We start from the raw sequence: 26,064 nt of genomic DNA on the forward strand, positions 1-26,064 counted from the left end.
TCTTAATTTTGACCCTTACTGTCTCCCTTCTGCCTCTCTTAGATCATCTCAGTTGGAAACAGGGCGGGACTCATCGATGATGCCTTCAACCTGGCCAGGTGAGTCTCCTCTTAACCATAAACAGCCTGTCTTTTCTAAGGCTCACTGTCACCACAGCAGACGAGCTCACGGTGGAGTAGACGGCTCATTAAGAGAGGAGAACGAGGGGGACAAACGATGTGTTTCCTGTGTTCTTTATGAGAGGCTCATCTGTCACTCAGCCTGTAAGACATCTGGACACAGAGGGAGAGTGCAGCCGGTCTGATCCATTCTTTCTGGCTGCTTCTGTTTGCTTTTAATTGCTTTACGATAAAGGGTGTCGTCTTGTTGTTCAACACGAACGATGATGTGTCTGCCTCCCTCAGATACGTCTGTTTTGATGGACCGACTTTCTTCAGTGGGACGATATATTTCAGAGAACAGACGACAGAAACGAGGCGGTGGTGTTGTCTCTGGTATGAATGATTGTGTAGAGACTTCTCCCTTTTAATTTAGACATTTTGCTTTGATTTCAGGATTATTTATTCTCCAAATGATCCAAATACAAATGCATGTTTAGCTTCACGGTCAGAGTCACACTGTAATTGTTTATGATTGTTTTAAGCAAGACTGGGGCATTGCCAGGATTGCCTGGGCTCCACTAAAAGAGATCACATTGGGGCCCCTTCTCTACTGGTCACTGTAGCTGCAGGGGTGAATGTGGATTAACCAAAGCAGGAGGTTGAAGAAATACTACTAATGCACTTATTGCGGGACTTAGTGAATTTAATTTTTTGCAATTTTTCAACTTTTTAAAATTTCTTTTGACCCATTTTTTGCTACTTTTTTAAAACTTGTTGCCACATTTAGCCCATTTTTGCTACCTTTTTTGATGCTTTTTGCCTACTTTTGCTATTATTTGGACATTTTTTGCCAATTCTTTCATCACTTTTTACCACGTTTTAGCAACACTAACTTTTTTTGCCACTTTTCTGCCACTTTTAACCAATTTTGTCACCTTTTTGATACGTTAAACCCATTTTTTCCACCTTCTTGCTCATTTTCACCCACTTTGCCTTTGTTTGGCCTTTTTTTCTTTTTCTGCCTACTTTTGCCCGTTTTTTAATCACTTTTACACCATTTTAACCACCTTTTTACAACAGTTTACCCCTTTGGACACTTGTAACCCATTTTTGCCACCTTTTTGACACTTCAAACATGTTTTGCAACTATTAACCACTTCTTTGGCCCCTTATGCCAGTTGTTAACCATTTTTGACTTTGTTTTGCCACTTTTTATCCAACTTTGCCATGTTTTATCATCACTTCAACCAATTTTTGCCACCTTTCAGGCATCTTTTGCCCACTTTTGCCACCCCCTGTTGTCTGGGCCCCAGAAACCTCTCCCCTTTATCCCCCCTGATGGGCCACCTTGACTGTTATTATTTAAAAAGTCTGTTTTGTATTGATATGAATATGGTGTGCCTTGAGATTTTGACTTAACCTAAGGTGTGCCTTGGGCAGAGGAATCACAGGTCATAGAAACAAACAGTGAGCAGCTCTTCCAGGCTTTAGACTGAGGCTTTTTAGATTTTGCCTGCTAAGGTGTCCTATGACTTTTAAAAAACATTTTAGTTTTTTTTCTGAATATTTCACTACTTTTGGGACAAAACAAGTAGCGCCAAAACATTTTTTTGCACTTGAAATCATTTGCATAGTTGTAACCCTAGCTTAAAAATGTCCTTTTTGGAGAGTTTTTCTGTGCAGAAATCACTTCTTCCCCCCCAAGGAGAATTCTCTGCTGCTGCAGAGAATCTATGATTGCAATGTGTAACTTTTTTATCTGTTCCCAGGGGGCTCAGGTCTTTCTTAGATACAAGTAGGGGGTCCTCCAAGGGATATAGGCTGGGAACCATGGCCCTAAAGCTGTGACGTCATGCTGAGGTTATCGGGATGGCACTCCAGGGCAGAGGTGTGCACAGACTTTTTCAAGGGCGGGGGCGAAAAGAAAAAAAAGGGCACATACAGCGCATTCTCGCCACTGAAGAGGGCACTAAGTTTGGCGTGTTTTGGAGGGCATTTTAGACATGTTTATATGTTATACAAATGGCACATTATATAGCCTTAAAACAGACTAACGCTACAGACTACTCAAGTTAGTTTGTAGTTAGGATCAGCATCCATAAGAACTGTGTAGATTCAACGTTGGACTGTGAAGAACAATAATAATAATAAGTTTATTTATATAGCACCCTTCAAGAACAGCAAGGTCACAAAGTGCTTTACAAAAAGGTAAAAGAAACACAAGCAATTAATGCAAAGGTACAATAAGAGAATACACAGTACACAAAAACAGATTAAGTAAAGGCCAGAACACACAGACATAAATAAATAAATCCCTAGGGGGTCTGGGGGTCTTCCTCCAGAACATTTTCAATGAAGTAGATGCCATCTCCTGTATTCTAGTGCATTTTAACACTATATTAGCACCAGATAATCCAAACTGGTTCTGTGAGATATAGTTCTGGCTCAATATAGATAAAAAAAAGGGCCCAACATAAAAGTACTGCAACAGTAGTGTTTCAGAGTATTTCTTGGTCCTAATGGTCTTCTGGAGTTCAGTGTGTTTTCTTCACCCAAGAGGGCAGTTTATCATGTTTTAACCAGCCAAGGGGGCAGTTTAGTATGTTTTGCCAACCAGGAGGGCACTTTAGCATGTGTTTTGGCTCCAAAGAGGGCGCTTTAGCATGCGTTTTTCAACAATTGCCCCCCCCCCCCAGTGTACACCACTGCTACAGGGGTAAAATGTATGAAACGCCACTGCACTACCATGTTTCCACACTTCAATTTTTTGGTTTCAGCCAGTTCTATCTGTCTAGATGTTTGAATACCTGTCAGAGATTTCTGCCTATCACTGTTAAAGTGAGTCAAATTTGTTTTTTTCTGTGGAAATGAAAAATTCTCCATGCTGTCACTTTTCAGAACCAGAATATCTGTCAGTCCTCATAACAACCTGTCAGCAGCCCCCATTCTCTGGATCGAAACTTCTCCAAATAAATCTTTTCAAAATTTGAGTAAATATACCTAAAAACTACTAAATTTGAAACATCCAAACAGCCACATAAGACACTAAAATAGCTCCTTATCCTGCGTGCTGATGCTCGTTGTTATCATAAGGATAGATGCAGGATGAAGCAGGAACATGTTCGGCTGTCAGAGCGAATATTAATGCAGCTGTAGATCTGCTGCTTTCTCTGTACAGCTGAAAACCTCCTGCTGCGATGCTAACTCATGATCACACCCGTGCACACAAACAGAAACACACACAGATGGTGCAGTGGCTCATTCGACATGACATCAGACAGCTGGCTGAGAGAGGCAGAGGAGGAGGGAGGACGAGAGCGAGCTGGATTGAGTTATCGGGTTCATGTCAGAGTGTATTTTGGTTACAGTTCTGGAATAAAAAAAAAAAAAAAGCATCAGGCTGAGAACGTCTGGATGAGAAACGACACATTCATCTACCTGTCTGCGTGATCGCTCCTTCCTCACACAGCGTCCGTCTGGCTCGTGTTGTTTTCTGAATTTGTTTTCATGCTGGTCTCATACTGGAGGATGGGATTTTGTCACTTTAGGATGCAGTCTCCTGAAAATGACCGGTCTGCAGACAAACTGATATCTAACACAGCGACAGCTCTGCCGTTATATGCTCTGATATCTGCTGGATTGCTCTCGTTTTGTCACCGTTATCTCCATCAGTCTTGTGTTTCTCTTTTAGATTCAGTGCATGTGCTTGCTAAGAAAAAGCTGCAGATTTGTGTCTGAAAGTTTGCAAAAATAAAACTTGCATAGAACCAGAAAGTTTGGATCCATGGGGATAGTGAGGGAGGGAAGAGGGACTGATGACCCAGGGCTCTGTGGAGCGGTTGAGGGACTAATTGGACAAAAAAATCAGTAAGAGGAAGTTTCCACTTATGCACCCAGAGATGTCCTGGCTCCTAATGCCTGACAGTGCATACCTCTACCCAAGGGGGTATAAAGGGGGCCCAGCCAAACTAGGGGCCATGGAGCTCAGCAAAATCAGGGTCCATTATAAAGTTTAGCTGACGACCATTTTTTATTTCTGCCTGAATAACAAATATTCTTCTCAAAACAACAATCTGCCAGTATATTTACCAGTTTTCATAAAACAGAATTAAGATAGGTTTTAAAGTGGCAAAAATATGCAGAAAAGTGCTGAAAAAGTGTCACAGGTTGCAAAAATGGGTGTCAAAAGTAGTAAAAAGGGGAGTAACAATTAGTGAAATGCAATTAAAATGGGCAAAAATAAGCATAAAAAGTTGTGAAAGGGGTTAACAGAGGCAAAGATAGCCTGATAGTAGCAGAAATTTGTTGAAATTGGAAACGTGTGCTGAAAAGGTGGTGAAAGAGGACTTCGGGGGCAACAATGGGCCAAAAGTGGCAAAAAATGGTTTAAATTTGCTAAGATATGCAGATCAGGTCTTGAAAAGGGGCTAATACTGGCAAAAATGGGTTTAAATTGAAAAAACAGGATGAAAAAGTTGTTATAGGGGCTTTTAAGGGGAAAAAATTGGCAAAACAATTAGTGAAATAAAATTTAAACAGTCTAAATGGGTTAAAGAAGTCAGGAAAGGAGTAAATAGTGGAAAAAATGGGTTTGCAAAGGCAAAAAAATAGCCTGAAACAAGAAAAAAAAAGTGAAATAATTTGCAAAATTGGGTAGAAAAGTGGTGAAACTAAGCTCAAAAGAGACAACAATGGTCCAAATTGGCAAAAAAAAAAAAGGCAGAAGAAGTGGTGAAAACTAGAAAAGCACTCGGAGAGCGCAGACCTCTGTCATTAGCCCTATCTCCCAATAGCAGGGAATCCTTTAAAAAAATCTTCAGTATGACCCAAACTTTGTGATGGGAGTAAATTCAGTCATCTAATTTGCATATTCTGACATCACCAGGCGGCCTCCACCGCCATTAGCTTTGCTTTTCTTCCATGGCTTCTACTCTAGGCTTCTACCACCTGTCTACCTCCGCTGTGTTTGTCATTCTCGATCTACGTCACTATTCGTGGTGTTTTGAAAACCTACATGTGACTCTAACAGTGGGTAGGTCAGCAGAGAAGGCCTGCCTGGTCCTGGACGGCCCACTAGTGTTCTCTTGGTGGATTTAAACCCCTCTGTTATGACTTTATATCAGATTAAAGTTTATAATTAAAGCAGAATGGGCACTAAAGCCTGACAATCTGACAATGCACCGCTTTAACAGCCTCCAGGGAGCCGAGAGCGAATCAAGAGAGGTCTAAAACACTGAGACAGATTTTGACTGCAGCAGAGCTGTGACTTCATCGGTTAAGATGCTGGGTTCAGTTTGGGACAGGAGGCGTGAAGCAGGAGGGATCAGTGATGCCGGGTCCCTGGAGGTCTAAGCGGGGTTAAAGTAGGGTCGACTCCTGTGGGCCTGAAGCAAACATGACAAGAAATCCATCCCAGTGCCATTAAGTCCCGGAGCTCAGTCATGTTTGAGTTTCACTGTCATCGAGTTCTGCTGGTGGTTTTAAAGTTTCAGTGCAGCAGACATCAGAGGATGCAGCTCCATTTCTAAATCGTCTGTTTTTGGCTTTTATTGAAAGTTTTACATGCAGCTTCCACAGTAGCTGTCCTTCCACGCCATGCAATTCAGAGCGAGCAAGTTTTCACTGCACAGACACTGCTTCGCTCTGTGAAAGGAGTCTCTATTTACACATTCTATGCAGAGATGTAGAGTCTGTACACAGGAGTCATGATTTTCACTCTCATGTGCTCTAGTTTCTTTTTCTAATAAATCTGTAACCTCGCAAAGCTGATGGTCCAGATTCCATGTGGGTCATGGGGAGGATTGGTCTTGCTTACCCGCTTGTTCCCGCTCAGATTTTTCTTAAGTTTGATCTTAAAGTTTATCAGAGAAACCTCTGTAGGATTGCCACTAAAAGCTAAAAGCTAAATGCATGTGCATTTTCCTCCTATTCAGTATAGAGAAATGCCCTCTTATGCCCATATAAGGGCATGAGACTGCAGGGCAGTGTGCAAACACAGACGGCCATAGGAGTGAGAGGAGATGAAGCAATAATGAGTGTTAGAATAAGAAATAAGTGTCTAAAGTTTAATCTCCTACACATTAATATTTATAATTTAACATTTTACTGCTCAGATCAAACACTTCCTGTTTGAATTAATACTTGACCACATTTAAGAAGTGTATTTTTGCATATTTTCTATTGTTTACATGTGTTGAACTGTGTGTTAAATGAAGGAAAAATAGAATTTAAAAGATGTATTTCATTGTCACTCTTAGTCTTTCATATTAGAGTATTAATCAGTGTTAAAGTCATATCAGCACTTTCTGAAATGTTCTTAGATTTTGTTCTTAGCTAACACTGTGGCCTAATTGCATGCAACAGCAGCAAGTGTCAAGGATGCAATCAGCTGGACTACACTGATTTATACAGTGTACAGAGAGCATGCAAGCCATGCAGCATCATACAGCCCCATGTAAGCAATGCTTTCCTGCATGCAGCATCATGAATGCCATGCAGTGCCACGTGTGCCATTCTTCCCCTGTTACCCTGTTCCTTTTTTCTCTCTGTCACTTGCGTTGAGATGAGTAAAGAGCAAGGTAACCGATACATAGCAAGGTACACTGAGTGTCAGACGGAATATTTCCTTGCTTTTCTCTCACTGTCCTTGCTCTGCAAAGCTCCTTAATTTGTTAAACAGTGAAAATTGCTCTGCATTCACCCTGTAAAGCCTGATACCTCAAATAATAGCCAGAAAATTCTCATCTTTTGGAACTGAAATGTTTATTTAACCTTCTATCACATTCCAAAACAATAAAATGTGCCATAAAATTTCACAGAAATATTTTTTGTATCACACATGCTGTATCTGGCAGTTGATTTTTCTTCTAACGTGTGCCAACACAGAGACAGAACTTTTGGGCTGATAGCTATCAAAGGCTCGTCAATACAAAGCACCACATGACTGTTTCTCTCTGTTCAACATAAAAGCATGAGATGTCACATTCTTCACAGTCAGAAACAGAGAATTCACAGGGCAGAGAGCTAAGTGTTTAACAGGTTTAGTGAGGACAGCGAGTGTGTGATGCTGCAGTGTCTGACACCCGTATACTATTAGCAGTGATTCTCATTTAGAGCTGAAAAGCATGGTACGCTATTATTGGGTTAAAATTAGTGTTAAAATAATTAATTCATGCAACTTTTAACCAAGTTGACACATTTTTCTACTCATTTTTACCACTTGTTTGACAACTTAAACCTTTCTGCTGCTTATTAGCATTTTTGCCACTTCTTATTACTAATTTGACCCATTTTTGCCACTTTTTGGAACGTTTGGCCACATTTAAACTATTTTTGCTATTGTTTGGCCATTTTTTGCCCCTTTATGATCCCTTTAAAACCTTTTGACCACCTGATTGTAACTTTAACTAATTTTGGCCACTTTTTTGCCAATTTCTGACCATTTTTTACTCTGTCTTGCCACTTATTGCCCAATTTTGCCATATTTTTTGATCACTTTTAACTCATTTTTGCCACCTTCCAGGCACCTTTTGACAACTCCATGACTCTTGAACTCCAGGCAGCCCTTGGTGCTTGGATCTGACTCTTTTGTGACTTTTTGGTAAACTATGAGAAACTAAAGTGTGTGCAGCTTGGTTGAGCACAAACAGAGGAAACCATTACTCAGCTCTTACAGAGTACAAGTGATACAATGCACGGATGATATTTCAGCTTTTTCCTTCATTAAATCGTTCACAGTTTGAGAGCTCTTTAATCTCCGACTTAATTTCCGTGATGCTGATTCTCCTCTTGCTTACTCTTCGATTGGCTGAGCACACAGCGCTAAATGCTGATTGGTGGCGGCAGGACTGTGTGAGTGTGAGAGCTAGTTTAGCAGTAATAAATGGCTGTGTCTCTGAGAGTGTGTGCTTAAACAGTGATGGATGTCGCCTCTCTTTCTGTGTGTGTGTGACCGCCGCGGTCCCTCGTTAGCTCTCCACTGAGCCTTGCTAATGGCTAATGGACAAACAATTAACTGGCCCTTAACGAAGTTAACGAGTTAATGAGCTCGTTAAGACGACAACGCTGGGGGAGAGACTCACACACACCGAGACTGTAAATGAGAGAGAAAATTGAAAATCTATAATCTCTTCACTTTGCTGCTTCTGTGTGAACAAAACAATCTCAGCCGCAGTTTAAAACCCCGCCGGACTCCAACCTGGAGCTGTACCAGCGTTACAGCTGAGAGGAGAATGTGGGGCAGGGATGAATGTGAGGAGCAGGAATAAAGGGAGAGATACTGTTGGATTTGGACCCATGGAGAGTGTGCTGTCATCAGCAATGATGAAACAGGGATCAGTAAGTCTGAGACCTCACAACCTCTAAACAGAGAGTCAAGAGGTTGTTCACTGGTCCGAGGTCAGAAAGTTGCACCTCCAAGCGGGTCGCTGTAAGTTCACCAGTGGTCATGAGCTTTAAATGCCGACTAATAGAATGAGGATAACAGGAGTTTCCTCTGCAGGGTGTCTGAGCTCAGAGAAAAGTTAAGGAGCTCAGTTATCCCTCTGAATCCTCCGAGGAGAGGTGCTGTTCCTCACGTTTAAGAGGCCACTTAAAATGGTTCTGGCATCTGATCAGGACGCCTCCTGGGTGCTTCCCTCTGGAAGTTTTCCAGGCACGTTCTATTGGTAGGAGACTCGGGGCAGACCCAGAACCCACTGGAGGGATTATGGATCTCATCAGGCCTGGGAACGCCTCGAGCAGTCCCAGGAGGAGCTGCGGAGGGATGCTGAGGAGAGACGGATGTTTGGACTGTTTGCTGCTCTGACCAAACATTAGACAGAAGGCAGACACAGTGATGGGTTTATTATTGTGTAGGAGATGTTTGGGTGGTTATATATGAGGGTGATGGTTCTCAACTGGTGGATCAAGACTCAAAAATGGACTGTAAATCTTTACCTGGAAAAATATCTGAGAGCTTTAGAAGCTCTAAGAAGATATGCATCCATATGATTTCCTGTCACAACACGTTTAAGGCTGTTTTCTCTCATTTTAAGCCATTTTTCACATATTTCCTGCATAAAATTTGCTTTTTTTCAGTTATAATAACTGGGAGGAGACCTTGGGGAAGACCCAGAAGTCATTAAAGGGATGCTATAAATGCTCAAAAAACTTCAGGTGCATCTAAAAAAAATTTGAAAATAGAATAATATGAAAGTCAGACTTTCATATTTTGGATTCATCTTATACAAGGTGAAATATTTCAAGAATTTTTAAAAAATGTAATCTTAATGATTACAGCTAACACCTTAAATCTGCTTTGATACAGCGTCAGAGAACAGCCTGACCTTTCAACAGGGACCTTCTATGGCTGACCCTCCTTGTGGAGGGGGTCACTGATTGTCCGCTGAACAAGAGTCAAGTCAGCAGTCCTCCCCATGATGGTGGTTTTGTCTGCTGAAACAAAGTGAAAGAATAAGGCTCATTTAATACTTTTAGATCGTGGATTTTTTTTATATTTGTGCACCCCTGGTCTGTCCACAATCCCCTCAAGTACCAGAAAAAGCTAGAATACATTTAAGTCTAACTTTCTGAAATAATATTCATATTATTCTAATGTTTCAGATGCACCTGTTTATCTCCCACCTGGCCTGGGGCACCTCAGGTGACTCCTGAGGCTAGATCAGCTGAAATCACAGTTCCTAAAGTTAACTGAAGTCAAGCTTGCCCATTTCTTACTGACTTAGCTGAGCTAAGACATAAAAGTAGCTGAAGTCTGTGTGTTTGAAGCAAATAAAGTATTGCCCTAAAGTTCTGGTTGTTTGGTCTTGTTGTTTTTTTTTTGTATTTTAATGTTTTTTGTCTTTGCATGTCAGGTTTTTAAAGATTGTGCAGATAATTTCTGATTTGAAGACATTTCTTAGGTTTTCAGGGTCTTTTGAGTCCGTAATAACCGTCTTAGGGAGCTGTAATTTGGTTAAAAGCAACTCTTCATTCATATTCATTTGGCGGTTTGAACATTGGAGCATTACCAAACCTCTTAATGCCGTTTCTCAGCAGGTTAATGGTGTTTTTACTGCGTGAATAAAAGACCAAACAGAGAGATAGAAGAGGAAGGTGAGCATTATTTAGTATGCATCATCTGTCTCTGGACCTCTCGGATGTCTCTTGATATTGTTGCCTCCTCCTCTTCTTTATTTCTTAACTTTACAAGGACGCACAAACAAAGAAATATAAAAAAAAGCTCAGAGCAAATGACCTCCACAGAAACAAAAAATCTCCTCAGTTATTCTGACAGCTGTTTCCTTGACTACGGATGGCGTTGGAGATGTACTTAGTGCAGCGTGACGGCGTCCGTCTACGAGTTAGAAAGTGGAAAATACTGATGGACAAATGAGCAGACAAGCAGATCGATTTGCTGGATGTTGTTGCCATGCGACCGCTATCTCTCCCTCTCTGCCTTCACTCCCAATCACTTAAGTCTGGAGTGGTGTAAACAGGAAGTCTGTGCGAGCAGGATGGATTATGGTAATGTCTCGGAGGCCAGGAGCGTGATGGCGACGGAGATGAATGTGTGGAGGTTTGCTCGCGTTGGATACGAGGAAGATTATGAAAATATGGAGGTCTGGAATTCAGAGTTTTTCTGCTGCTGGAAGATTTAGAGAGTCTTATCTGAGGCAGATTAACTTTTTGTGGAGGTTGGTCTCGCTCCGAACAGGTCTGTCTGTGTAGGTAAATTAAAAACAGTCTGAAAACCATTGCAGAACCAGGACTATAAATCCCCTTTCCTCTCGTCTGTCTCTCTATGACTGACAGCTCTTAAGAAAAGGTCAGAACGGGCCATGAAGACATAAATTCTTCTGCAGATTTCTCCTGTCTTTCACTCCCTGCTTCTGGAAAAAATCAATAATCAGAATAAAACTAAGTTTACTTTCTCTCCTCGACTACTCCTCATTAATATTCATGAGCTGTGGGCGGAGCTGAAGGTCGGCACTGGAAGCAGGTGAAGCCTCCTCGCCACCCTTAACACACAAAAAAAATCATCATGAATGTTAATGAATGCACAAAGAAGCTGGTTAATATTCATGAGGCGTTGGATCTAACCCGGGCAGCTAAACAGCGGCGGTGGCATTTAGAGGCCAAGTTTTAGTCCTCATGTGTTCATACAGAAGTTTATTCACACATAAACACACACAGAACAGTGAGGATGAGGGGAGAGATCAGATGTACATCAATATCCAGCCTGGAAAGGAATTAATATCCCAGAATGCACTGCTGGGTTTTAAAGGCTCTGCAAGAATCTTTCAATTATTTATTTAATTTAAAACGCAATTTTCAAATACTCAGAGACACGAAACATGAGCAAAGACAGATGATCCTGTTCACATATGGCTTTCTGTTTGGCTTTAAATGAAGCTTAGACTGAATTCCTGCAGGACTCGGAAGCCATACACCCAGCTGTTATCAGGTGACGGCCAGCTGACCCAAATTATCGTCTCCCAGCTCCCACAACCAATCACAGCTCTTTCTCTCAACACAGAGGTGCTTTATAGCATACAGCTTCACCTCCTCCACCCCAGCCTCCTCCTTTATAGCATACAGCTTCACCTCCTCCACCCCAGCCTCCTCCTTTATAGCATACAGCTTCACCTCCTCCACCCCAGCCTCCTCCTTTATAGCATACAGCTTCACCTCCTCCACCCCAGCCTCCTCCTTTATAGCATAAAGCTTCACCTCCTCCACCCCAGCCTCCTCCTTTATAGCATACAGCTTCACCTCCTCCACCCCAGCCTCCACAGAACTGTCTAGGCCCCCAATAAACACAGAGATTGGGCCCACCTGCATTGGGATTTAATGATTTATCAATGCTTGTGTGTTGCATGAGTAGCATTAGTGCTAGCATCCTGGCTAACTGTTACCTCATTTTGGACCTGAAAAGTGTCAGAGCATAACTGGGTCCTGATGTGGAAAGAATTGATTTATGCCACTTTTTAACCCAGTTTTCTGTCCATTTTTGCCACTATTATTTGCCACTTTTCAACAATTTTGCTCAACTTACAACCATTAATTCATTAATGCCTCGTTACCAACTTTTTCTACATTTATAGTCCCTGTCAGTGCTTTAATGCCATTTATAACCCATTTTTGTCACTTTTTAATCCCAGTCAAATGCTTTTTTCATCCTTTTTTGTCACATCAAACCAATTTTTGCAACTTTAGACCCATATTTTTCACATAAAACCCATTTTTCACCATTATTGTCCTATTTCACTCCCTTTTCTAACCTTTCTTCCACTTTAAAGTTATTTTTAGCACTGTTAAAGCACTTCCACCACTTTTTCAGTCATTTTTTGCCACTTTCAAGCTGTTGTTGCCTCTGCCATTATTAAGCTCTTTCCGACACTCTCCTCGGCCATTTTTGCCTATTTTAACTGCATTTCAGTGTTTTTTAAGCCCATTTTTGCCACTTTAAAGTCTTTTTGATTCTGTTTTAAGAAAAGGGACTTACATTTTTAAGAAGGCTATATACTAGGGCATGTCTAAATAAAGAAATATCCGTTGCTTTGATTAGAAATAAAGGTGATCGCGTATAAACTTTACAGTCGATTATGATTTCGATGACCTCCATGAGCCCAAAGTTTGGCTGGGCCCCAGAAAGCCCTCTTTGTCCCTCCTTATGGGTGGCCAACTGTGTTGCCAGACAAAGATTCCTGGAAGTCTATGCCTGTTTTTAATGCAGTGGCCCCTGAGGGCAACTTTAGCCTTGTCCCTTGCTCATAGAGATTTCTCCAGATTCTCTGAATCTTTTAGTGATATTGGTGAACCTCTGCCCATCTTTACCCCTGAAAGACTCTGCATCTCTAAAAGACTCCTTTTATACCCAGCCATGTTTCTGATCTGATGACAGTTAACCTAATTAGTTGCAAAATGTTCCTTCAGCTGTTTTCATTAGTACCATTTAATTTTCCATCCATTTATTGCCTTGTCTCTACTTTCCTTGATGTTTTTTGTCATAATTAGGGAGAAAAGCTGTTAAAAAGTGGAGCTTTCAGCCTGTTAAAAGCATGGGTCAAAGTTTTAGCAGTAGACAGAGATGAAAAAAAGGCTTTTTTATGAGGTGGAAGTTTTGTGAGCTGGATGTTTGTCCAACGAGGTTACAGTCAGAAATGAGTTATAATCATTTTCCATTTTTTCGTGTTTGTTTATGCACATAAAAATAAACATATTGCATAATTGCATGAATAATATTAGGGATATAACAGCACTTTACCACTATATAACCCAAACAAGTAGTTCACTTACTTATTTCCTGGAAGAAAGAGTGTTTGCACTCAAAATGGAGATTTTTTGTCTTTTTCATGTATTATACAAGGATTTCTGAAATCCTCTTCAATGTTTAATTTGGTGACTCATTTTAATATCCAGTTAGTATTCACACAGTCTGAATTCTAGTTGAATTAATTGTGTTTTTTTGGTATTCCAACATCCTGAAGCATAATTTTCTGGCTAAAAAATGCTTTTTCACATTATATTAACACTGCAGTCCAAATAAATAAGAAAGGAACATTTTGATTTCAGATTGTGTGTTCCCTGGCGGGTGAAGTGCTCTCTGCTGTGTGTTTTTGTCTGATTCCGTTGTTTATAAGTGGTGCCATCATGGGGATTTCTGCACATGGGAAATAACTGGCATCATTCAACGAGGAGAAGTTGATTCCTGTTCTTTAGATCCAGACTGATAATATAATTGAGTATTTAATCCATCAGATGGGTTTAACTCTCCTTTTTTCTCCTGTCTGTCAGGGCCGGGTACCTCCCACAGGGCGTCCCCTTGCAGCTGATTGGATACCTCCCTGAGGAGACGTCCTTCCTGCCGTGGCACGCCGCCAGCCGAGCACTCTACCAGCTGGACAAACTGCTGGACCGCACGGACGACTACAGCCTGTTCAGTGTAAACACTCGATGAGTTACTATCTTGAATGAGCCGTCTGATCCATACGTCAGCCCGTCAGCGCTGCATGTTAGCGGGGTGATCCGTCTCTGCAGCGCTGACAGCTGCAGCTCAGCTAATTAACTCTTCCCTGTGTCTGTCTGGTACAGGACTACGTGCTGAAGCAGGTTGCATCACGCTACCATCAGATGGGTTGGCCGACGAGCGTGCCCGGCAATGAGGGCAACATCCTGCAGGCGTCCTACCAGACTGAGTGAGCACCATGCACATGCATGCATATTTAGTCAAGATGATTTTAGGAGTTCATTCTGGGTGTAAAAACAAAGTTAACATCGTCCAAGGCACTGACCATCAACTGGCGGCCCAGGGGCCATATCAGGCCCCCCAAAGCTTCCTGTCGGGCCCCTGAAAGAATATTAAATTCAGAAAAGGAGGAAATGAAGCTGTTGTGGATTTAAGAGTATCCTTTGGCTTTAAATGCCTGCAGCTGTTAAAGCCATCCCACAAACAATTCATGTTGAAATAGTTTTAAAATGACTTAACATCTGTTGTTTTTACAGAAATTCACCTTCATAATCAGCAGATATTTAACTCATTGAGTGCCAGCCCTTTTATAAAATGGAAAGTGGCTTGTGCCAGCGTTTTTGGCCATTCTGAGTCATCTTTCAAGACCCACAGAATATTTTGTACTATGATTCTGAAAACACCAAATAGCTCAAATGAAAGAAGAAACTCTCTATTTCATCATGGAAAAACCCGTTTGTTTGTAGCTCTTCCATTCTTGATTTATCTGAAGTTGAATAGAGGCTAGTTTCACCAAAAAGACCAGTTTTTTTCTAGAAAGCTGAGAAAAATGCATTTTTGTGAAAGAGAGTCTGTCAAGCAGAACAGTGATTTGAATGTTATAATTTTTCCTTCAATGACATAAAAGACATCTGAAAATAGTATTACAAATGTTATTTTATTGTTAAATAAATAATAATGCTTACCGTCACTGTCATGCCATTCACACTCTGGAACTGGACGGCCGCCATGGGACCTCCCTATATACACGCGTCCTCTCCTGCTTGTTGCTGTACGCATCCAGCTGGCGAGAGGCTGCCTTATTTCTCTGATGCACGGGGGAGACCTTGCGGCATTCTTTAGCCTCTTGGTCAGCATAGACGGATGAATTAAAGCACCGATCCCTGGATTCGCTGTTGTTAAGTTCAGTGTTGGTTTCAGTGAGTAAGAGATTTCTCAGGCAAAAGTTTAAAGTTTCTTCCAGCGTCTAAGTTAGAACTTCTAGCTTAGATTACCTCCGTAACGATCGCTTTGCTCTTTGACCTCAGGGTCTCCACCTCTGATGTTTGATCTACCGTCACGTCTGACTGTAGTGTTCTGACTACGTATCCCAGAAGCCCCAAAATTACTCACAGGGAGCGTGAGAGTGCCCCCTTGCGCCAGCCGCCGAAAAAAACACTTTGACATATATATATACACGTCTAGGGCACTCAGTGAGTTAATAAAGGGTTAAGGTTGGCAGAGGTGCTGCAAAAATGACCAGATAAAGAGGTGAAAAGGGGTTAGAGTAGCAAAAAAGGGTTGTGAAGTGGCACAAAGGGACAAAAATTGGCAAAAAGGGTTCAGGAAAGGGGTTTAAAATGTGGCACAAGAGGAAAAAAGGGGCAAAAAGTATCAAAAAATGGTTACAAATGAAAAAAATAGGGCGAAAAAATTGATGAAAAGGGGTTAAAAAGTGACAAAAATAGAAGAAAAGTGGCAAAAAAAAATGGATAAAAGAGTGGCTCAAAAGGGATAAAACATGCATGAAAAGTAGTTTAAATTGGTCAAAGAATGGTAAAATTTTGATTAAAGAGGCAAAAATGATCAAAAATGGGTTAAAAGTAGCAAAAATTGTTGAACAAAATGTAATGAAAAGGGGTTAATTAGTGGGCAAAAAAAGAAGAAAAGTGTCAAAAATGAGTTAATACTGGTACTAAATCACAACTGGGAAGGACCCATTCTCTTTTCAGGGGCCCAGCCAGCTCTGTTAGGCCTGTCCTTTTGTGGCCTGCTGCATAATAGGGACAGATCTCACTGGTAATGCCTTAAAATGTCCTGTGTTTTATAAGAAAATCCTAATACTACTACAATAATATTTCAATCAGACCAAAATACTTATTTAACTTTTGTATGTTTTATAATCCGGCCCCCAGAGTTTCTGTCCAGACTAAATCTGGCCTTTGTGCAAATGCAGTTGATGACCCCTGGTCTAGGGTGATGACATCTAAGTGTTCGATGGTAGTAAAAGAACTTTTTTTTCCTCCAGGGAGCTGCAGAGGGAGCTCATCATGTTAGCCTGCAGCTTCGGGAACAAACAGTGCCACCGCCAGGCCGTCGCCTACATCTCTGACTGGATCTCCAGCAATAAGAACAGGTAGGGACAAATGCATAAGATCAGTGGTTCTCAACCTTTTCAGCCCACGACCCCCAGAATAAAGGTGCCAGAGACCGGGAACCCCCACTGTACCTGAAGCTGGTTGAACAGCCATGAACATTCAAGAACAGTCATGTACAGACAAGGTCACCCATAAAGGGATGAAAGGGAAGGTTTCTGGGACCCAGCCAAACTGGCGGCCCATGGAGGTCAGGAAAATCATGATCCATTGTGAAGTTAAGCCGTGAAAACCATATTTCATATTTGACCTAAATAATGACCACTCTTATCAAGGAAAAACAAAAATCCCTATCTTTTCATATCTGTAGTAAATAGCCTTCTTAAATTGAAAATAACTTTTGTTAAAAAAAACATATTTAAAATGGGTGAAAAATTGCTTAAATTAGTTAATAATGGCAAAGAATGGTGAAAGGTGTTAAAAGTGGCAAAAAATAAGCGAAAATGGATTAAATTGGCAAAAACTGGCACAGAAAGTGGTAAAAGGGGATTAGAAATTGAATTAAACTGGCAAAATTGGGATGACTGTGGTTAATTGGGCAAAAAGAGGTGTAAAAAGTGTATAATAGTGGCAACAATGAGGAAACAATAGGCAGATAATTGCAAGAACTGGTTAAAAAGTGACAAAAACAGGCTGAAAAAAGTGGTGAAAACGGTATAAAATTGACACAAGTGGGCTTCAAGTGGCAAAAAAGTGCTAAAATTGGCAAAATGTGTGTTTTAAAGTAATTAAAAGTGATTAAAATTTGGTAAAATTGGTGTTAAGTGGCAACAGCGTAATTTAAAAAAAAAGCAAAAAAAATTTGTTTGAAGGCATCTGGTGACCCCATCTTAGTGTCTCGTGACCCCAAATGGGGTCCCGACCCCAAGGTTGAGAGCCACTGCATTAGATACCGACCCTTGCAGCAGCAGGGGCTGCAAAGATCTATTAAATGCATGCACTTCAGTATGGAGTTGGCTCTCTTTTACAGCTATAACAGCCTCCACTCTTCTTGCAAGGATTCCACTACATTTAGGAGTGCTTGTGCCCATTCATCCTGCAGAACATTCACAATCTCCAGTCCAGTTCATCCCAAAGGTGCTCGATGGGGTTGAGGTCAGAGCTCTTCAGATCGACCCATTTATGATCACAAATGTTTGCAGAAAGAGACTGCATGGCTAGGTGATGATTTTATACACCTGTTGGAACAGGTCTGATTGAAACACCTGATTACAGTAATTAGCAGGTGTGGCCAAATGTTTTTGTTCAGGTTCAGGACTTCACAGCCTTCATACGTCTCTCTGAAACCATTTGAAATAAAATATCAATCCCATCTGTTAAAATGACGAACTTCCCCTTTAAGTTTAGATATTTCTGATGTATTTCTGCAGCTTAATGTCGACCTGACTACATTAAAAATAGATCAGCACTAATTTGGCGGCAGCTCCACAGCCTGAACCCAAACAAACAATAAACCCCTATTTGCTCATAATTACTCTCTCTCCTCATTGATCCACTTGTATAATTTTATTCCTCCCTCCCTCTGTCTGCCGCTAACTTTTCCTCTTTCATGTAGCTGCCGGCTCGCTCACTCGCTCCCCCCGGGTCCTTAACGAGATCTGCAAAATTAGATTTCAAACGGCAAATTAAATAGAAACAGATGCTGGTGTTCTGCAGAGGACAGCAGGGAGCTGATGATAAGAGGCGTGCTCGAATTAAAAAAACAGTAAATTAAACACTCTCTCACTCTCCAGCCGGCAGGTTTTATGAATGAATCTTCCCAGAAGTAAAGGCTGTCTGTCACTAATGTCATTTTTCTGCAAAGTTCACAGTCCAACAGTTAAATATTCACTACTTTTCTCCCCTTTTTCCAACTTTTCTCTCCACTTTCAAAGTTAAGTTGTTTACTAAGCAGAGCGGCGAGGGAGCAGCTCACACGACAAACCATATGGCAGCCTTTTGGAAAAGCTCCATTCCTCCGTCCCAGCTACAACTCGAGTGAAGCTTTTTTTTTTTTTTTTTTTTTAATGTGAGAGGCAATTTAAAAAATGCTCCATTTTCAGTGGCAGAAAAGTGGCGTATAAGTCCACATTCAGGCAGGATTAATCCCTCCTGGAGACGATTTCTTAATATTTCATGCTCTATTCAGTGATTTCAATCCAATCTGAGGAGCACATATATGGATTTCCCTTTGTGCGTACTGGAGTAGTAATTACAGATCCTCTTTATTCAACAGTACGCAACAAAAAGAAGGAGTTTAATCAGGATGGAGTTCATCTGTGTGCAGCGCCAAAATTATGCAAGATTATGCAAAGGGGTAAATACGGTGCTGGAAAGAAAACAGAGAGTTTATTACAGGCTTTTTGACATTTTTTACTCATTTACATGCACTTTTCTTCATTTTATTTATTAACTGTTTAATGCAGACAGTCATTGCACCTTAAAGCAACATGAGTGACAGCTTAACCCTTCAGAACTGAGTAGAAGTAACAGAGTCTGACAGTTTCCACCCACTTTTTCAGCAGCTTTGTTTGCAGAAGTAACAAATCCTCCTCTGACATTTCCCAGAATCTGTCCATCCATGGCAGCAGGGGAAGCAATTTAACCCCAACATCCCTTTCCCTAGCAGCATTTTTCAGCTCCGCCTGTGGATCTCAAGGCCTTCTCGGGTCAGATTAGCCCTCCAGTGAATTCTAGATCTGCCTGAGGTCTCCTCCCAGTCGGACTAGCCCTGAAGACTTCAGTGGCATGGTGGCCAGAATGCACCCTGAACCTTTCTAGTCACTCTCTGCAGCTCCAGTCCGTCTCTGGCTCGCGCCAGTTATTGCATTAAGTCCTCACTGAAAACTATATTTGAACAAGTTAAATTCAAACTTTGGTTGTGCCGTTGTTTGGTTGCACCACAGAGATGTAGTAGAGCTTGATGTGGAAGCTAAAACATAATTGCACATACAGTCACGGATGAAAATATTGGCACCCTGGAATTTTTCCAGAAAATACACCATTTCTCCCAGAAATTGTTGCATTGGAGCAACACAAAAAATCTGAAGAAAAAAGACAAAATTGACATAATTTTACACAAAACTGAAAAAATGGGCCAGACAAAATTATTGGCACCCTTTTAAAACTGTGGGTAAATCATTTTATTTCAAGCATGTGATGCTGATTTAAACTCACCTGTGGCAGTAACAGATGCTGCAATCTAGAAATCACACCTGAAGCCAGTAGAATGTCTAAAAGTTGACTCAACCTTTGTGTTGTGTGCCTGTGTGTGTCACACCAAGCATGGAGAAGAGAAAGAAGAGCCCAGAATGGTCTAAGGACTTAAGAAGCAAAATTGTGGCAAAATACGAACAGTCTCAAGGTTACAAGACCATCTCCAGAGATCTTGAAATTCCTTTGTCCACTGTGCGTAATTTAATCAAGAAGTTTATAACCCATGGAACTGTTGCTAATCTCCTTGGACGTGGACGGAAGAGAAAAACTGACAAAAGAATGCAACACAGGATAGTTAGAATGGTGGATAAACATCCTCAGTCAACTTTCACACAAATTCAGGATGTCCTGCAGACTCAGGGTGCAAAAGTGTCAGCTGGGACCATACGTGGTCATCTGAATGAGATGAAGCGCTATGGCAGGAAGCCCAGGAGAACCCCACTGCTGACAAAGAGACATAAAAAAGCCAGACTGGAGTTTGCAGAAATATACCTGAGTAAGCCTCAATCCTTCTGGGAGGACATTTTGTGGACAGATGAGACTAAGGTAGAGCTTTTTGGAAAAGCACGTCATTCTACTGTTTACAGAAAACAGAATGAGGCCTACAAAGAAAAGAAGACAGTACCTACAGTCAAACATGGTGGAGGTTCAAAGATGTTTTGGGGTTGTTTTGCTGCCTCTGGCACTGGGTGCCTTGACTGTGTGCAAGGAATCATGAAATCTGGAGAATATCAAAAAATTTTGGGCTGCAATGTAGGGCCAAGTGTCAGAAAGCTGGGTCTGCGTCAGAGGTCATTGGTGTTCTAGCAGGACAATGACCTAAAGCATACCTGAAAAAGCACCAAGAAATGGTTGGAGACAAAGCTGGAGAGTTCTGAAGTGGCCAGCAATGAGTCCGGATCTAAATCCCACTGAACACCTATGAAGAGATCTCAAAACTTCTGTTGCAAGAAGCACCCTTCAAATCTGAGACCTGGAGCAGTTTGCAAAAGAAGAGTGGTCCAAAATTCCAGTTGAGAGGTGTAAGAATCTTGTTGATGGTTATAGGAAGAGATTGGTTTCAGTTATTTTTTCCCAAGGGTGTGCAAACAAATATTAAGTTGAGGCTGCCAATAATTTTGTCCGCCCATTTTTTGAGTTTTGTGTAAAATGATGTCAATTTTGTCTTTTTTTCTTCGTATTTTTGGTGTTGTTCCAATGCACATAAGGGAAATGAACACATGTATACCAAAAACATTTGTAGTTGCAATAATTTCTGGGAGAAATGGTGTATTTTCTGGAAAAATTCCAGGGGTGCCAATACTTTCATCCATGACTGTATGATGCCTTTACTTCATGTGACCAGTCTAGCTTTGCATTAGCCACCATACTGGCTTCCCTCAATGGATGTCACATGGTTTGCACCATTTAGAGCGTGCCCTGTCAATCCTCCGTGGTTCGCCTGGAGCACAGTGCATATGGACTTTGAAGGAAAATATGCTTTTCATCCAAAAGTCGTTATATCCAAAGAATTAAATGGCTTCTGTGGGCCTCAAGTCTCTGGAGGATTTTGCAAACCAGGCATCCTGGTAGAGCCAGGGTTAAGGAAGACAAATTAGATCAGTGTGATCGTGACCCTGTTTCCTGCTGTCAAGAAACAGGTCAGGTCACCTTGGTCCTGTCCTGCTCCGGCCTCCTGGTGGCTATTGCCTCAGCCTGTGCCCTGTCTCTCCAGGTATCCTCCCAGCTTCTTCACTCTCAGCTATGAACCACCCTGATGATCGTTGGAGGTCTCTAACTGAAGAAGCCAACAGAAGAACTTCATTTGCAAAAAGAAAAATGCAACTCAAAGGTCCCCAGACTAGAAACCCTCCTCTCTCCGGCCCCTACAAGCCAAGCAGAAGTCAACTACAAAATTCTTCAAACAATATCTAAAATCCTGACACCAGGCACTCTTCTCACTATAATCACTTGAGAAGATGGTGAAAAGGCACAGGTACAGGGTTTTTTTCATTCTCAGTGCATCAAATATACAGTGAAACGTTCCTCTGACATTAATTAGTCAAACGTTAGCTCTGCGTCACACCTCCCCTCCTGCATTAAACTGCCGTGAGACCACCTGCTGTGATGTGGCTGTGGCCAATGCCCCGTCCATAACAATGAGGGTGATTACAGCTGGGAACAGGTAATATTTTAGCGCCTACATCCCCCTGGAATATTAATAAAGTCCCACCGGGGTTTAGTTGTAAATGAACCGTCTAAAAGGATCAAAAGAGCTCCGTGTTTATCTTGGTGTGGCTGCAGCCGTTGATGGATTAACTCGGTAGGAGGTAACATGCAACAATGCTCTGCTGGACCCAATTAACCCCCGTTTACTTCCTCCCTTTGTGGCTGTATTCAGCATTTTTATAGAGGAATACAGCCTGGGCTCTGGCGGGCTGTGGATTTAATTAGGCTGGATTTATTGATTGTAAATTCAACATGTAGCAGCTCCTTAAATATGCTCGGGATACCTTCATTTATAAAGATTTACAGGTTTTTTTTTTTTTTAATGTTTTTCACACCTAAACGTTTCAGATCCTCAAGCAATTCCTAGTTTAAGACACAGATAACCTGAGTAAATACAGAATTTAGTTGTTAAATGAGTATTTAATTTTTAAAGGGGAAAAAACATTTAAACTTAGCTGGCCCGATGTAAAAAAGGCCTGTCCCCTAAACCTACTAACTGGTTCTTCTAACCTCCAGGGTGGCAACAACTGCAAGCAAGTGGTTATGACAACTGTCAATGAGTCTTTACATCATTGTGGAGGAATGTTGTCCCATTCGTCTTTGCAGAATTATTTTAATTCAGCCACATTTGAAGGTTGTCCAGCATGAACAGCCTGTTTAAGGTCAGACCACAGAATCTCAATCAGATTTAGTCCAGACTTTCCCTAGACCACTCCAAAACCTTCATTTAGTTTTTTAGTCCATTCAGAGGTGAACTTGCTGGTGAGTTTGGGATCATTGTCCAGCTCCATAAGTGTGCTTGAGCTTGAGGTGAGCTTGAACTGATGGCTGGACATTCAAGAAAATCCTTCAACATTTTCTGGTGCAGAATTCATCGTTCTAGTGGTCCAGACCATCACACTACTACCAACATGTTTGACTGTTGATCAGTCCACAGAAAATTTCCCAGAAGTCTTGGGGATCATCAGGATGTTTTTCGTCAAATGTGAGATGAGCCTTTGTGTTCTTTTTGCTCAGCCATGGTTTTGGCCTTAGAACTCTCCCATGATGCCATTGTTGCCCAGTCTCTTTCTGATTGTAGAATCATGAACTCTGACCTTAACTGAGTCAGTGAGGCCTGCAGGTCTTTACATGTCATTCTGTGTTCTTTTAGGACCTCCTGGATGAGTTGCCCATGTGCTCATGGAGTCATTGCAACAGGCTGGCCACTCATGGGAAGGTTCACCACTCTTCCAAGTTTTCCCTGTTTGTGGGTAATGGTTCTCACCTTGATGAATTGAGGCCTGGAGGTCTTTAGATGTTGTTCTGGGTTCTTCTGGGACCTCCTGGATGAGTCGTCCATGTGCTCTTGGAGTCATTTTGATTGGCCGGCCACTTCCTTTGTTTGTGGATAATGACTCTCACCTTTGTTGGCTGGAGCCCAGATGTCTTAGAAATGTCTTGTCAGCCGTTCTAGACTGATAGATGTCAGTAAGTTTGTTTTTTTTGGAGAAGATGTTCATAAGTAAAGAAAATCACGCTGATTTTGGACCTGATTTCCTCGGAACAGTGCACAGCAAAATTCTGATTTTCTTATGATTTGAGAGACGATCTTTTAAGTTTTTCTTGCGGTAAAAGAGATGTTAAGAGCGATTCATTCTGCTCGAAGGTTTAATCAGATTTATTTGTGGCAGGATTTCCTGGTGACTATGAGGAGAACTTGGGACGATTCAAAAACCCCACAGCATGTTAGTTTAATTTACAGATCCATCACATATGAGTAAATCATCAGCAGGCTTCATTTTAAAGTCTCACCACATACTGCTTACTTATTATTTAGACTTATTTTTTAAATTAAAGCCTAGCAGATGTTGAATATTTATTTCAACTACCCTTGACAGCTATATTTTGAAGTCTATACAGATGATGCATATTTATTATAGCTTAATAATATCACAGAATCCTTGAGCGGCTCCTATATCATCAGATTTTGAAGGCTGTATCAATGAGAAGAAAGTTAAAATATGTGTAACATATAAAAACATATTGAGCTAATGAAGGTTAAAGGAGTCTTCTTAAGTCAGTTTGGATTGAAAATGTCGATTAAACCGAATAAGTCAAAGTTTCTCCTTAGATATTCTATTAACATGTGATGGATGCTCTTAATGATTTGCCCAGGCTCCCAGTGGTATTGAAGCGACTCCTCCTGGACTCTGCTCTAAAACATTTCTGCCCATTAAATTCTTATCTTGAGAAATGAGTTTGGCCGTCTGCTCTCAGCCTCGGGAGATTGAGTGTTAGAAGAACAGCTGCTCCAAAGGACACTTTCAGGTTAACAGAGGTCAGGGACACTTTAGAGACACGTTTCATGTCTGATGTACGGAGGCCCCGAGAGGCAAATTAAACAGATCGATTTTTCTGTGGTTAAATCTCCTGAGTTTAAGAACGAGTGAGACGATAAATCCTTCATAGTCGATCATTTGTTTTGTCTTAAAATGTCAGGAAAACAATCAGAAGTTTTAACTCTTGTGTTGCTTTAACAAAGCATTTTATTTAGTATTATCCTTTCCCTTTTGGTTTGTTTCCATTCTACCACTTTTAACCAGAAAAGAAACCTTTCAACATTGTAAAATGTAAAACTAGATTTCTGCAGCACAGTACCTTTTCACATCTTTGACCTTCAGGAAATAAGAAGAGACTTTGAAAGAATTCCTGAAGGCTTCCTGAGTTAACCTGACACACCTCATAGACTGTTTAACATCTTCAGCAATCGGATATGGACAAAAGTATTTGCCACATCTGTTAATTATTGAATTGTTTCAATCAGACCTGTTACCACAGGTGTCTAAAATCATCAGTCTCCATTTACAAACATCTGTGATCCTAAATGGGTCGAGATGGACGACACCTTAGCAATAAGACAGATGGTGAAATTTCAAGAGAGACCAGGATGCATCGGAGAACCTCCACTTCAAACTGTAAGTCAGACAAGTGCCTCCATATCTCATCTTCTAATACCAGAGGTCACTTTAACTGAAGGTCTTCTTTGTTGTTTTCTCCGTGCGTCGCTGCCATATTAATAGAGGTAGGTCCACCAAGTAAGGAAATACAAGTAGACAAAAAATATGTGAGTTTTCAGACTAACAATCACAGCGATAACATAACGTTAATTTTAATAAATCGATTTATGATCCAAATTCACATATCACTAAACACAGACATAATGGGCAACAGGAGTTTGGCTGACTGGCCAGACGCCGATGTCGCCGCCATGTTGGCAGAGGCAAGTCTGCTACGTCATTCAATACAGTAGACAAGGATTGTGGACATTTTGGAATTAAAAAGTTCAAACAATCAGATTAATTTGTATAAATATCCAAATTTAAGGATAAAGATATCTATACATACATGAAACTGTAGTATATATAAAACTAGATCAAAATTGCAATTTCAGCTGAAATTGCGTGGGGATGCTGAGAGCTGAATTATGCAAGAACTGCTGCAAATAGCCAAAAGCACAAAAAAAGCTGAAAATAGCATAAAAAATATAAATAATAAAATATAAAATGGCATAAAGGTAGCTGAAAATGGTATTCAATAGCTCAAAAAAGGATAAAATAGCTGACAGTAGCCTAAAAAAAAAGCTGAAAATAGCCAAACAATAGCTGAAACTAGCCTTAAAATAACTGAAAATAGCATAAAAATAGCTGATTTTGGCCTAAGAGTAGCTGAAAATTGCATTCAATAGCTTAAAAAAAGCATAGAAATAGCTGAAAAATAGCATGAAAATAGCTATATTTTACAAATTCTAAAAGTTAGAAATGAGAAAAGTCATAGCAGTCGAATGACAAATAAACTGAATTTTTTTTAAGTTTAAACAGTGTCGATACGACAAAGTATGAAGGAGAAGAAAGCCGGCCTGGAAGAATAATAATAAACAAAATAATTTTTTATTTGAAATCATGGAGTACACCTTTTCATTTTACTGAGAAATACAAGAAAGTAGATTCTTCTTCTATGTTTCACTGTCAATTATTATTTTAACTTGGATCATTTATTATAAATGATTCATTTAAATCTGATCATTTGAGCTTTTTATTCCAAAAATGCCTACAGTCCTTGTCTACTGTATTGGACGACGTAGCAGACTTGCCTCTGGCAACATGGCAACGACGTTGGCATCCAGCCGGCCAGCCAATCTCCAGTCACAAATTAT

General features: G+C 40.8%; 1 protein-coding gene across 1 annotated transcript in view; it reads left to right on the plus strand.

Annotated features, from left to right (window-relative positions):
* LOC121505825 (thyrotropin-releasing hormone-degrading ectoenzyme-like) overlaps positions 1-26,064 on the plus strand; it is a 340,052-nt gene that overhangs the window by 293,886 nt on the left and 20,102 nt on the right. The window contains exons 13-16 of the mRNA XM_041781378.1: positions 43-98; positions 13,881-14,028; positions 14,178-14,281; positions 16,340-16,447. Coding sequence (XP_041637312.1) covers positions 43-98; positions 13,881-14,028; positions 14,178-14,281; positions 16,340-16,447 — 416 coding nt within the window. The remainder of the gene's footprint in view (positions 1-42; positions 99-13,880; positions 14,029-14,177; positions 14,282-16,339; positions 16,448-26,064) is intronic.

Source organism: Cheilinus undulatus, linkage group 23, assembly GCF_018320785.1.
Source record: "Cheilinus undulatus linkage group 23, ASM1832078v1, whole genome shotgun sequence".
Lineage (NCBI taxonomy): Eukaryota > Metazoa > Chordata > Actinopteri > Labriformes > Labridae > Cheilinus > Cheilinus undulatus.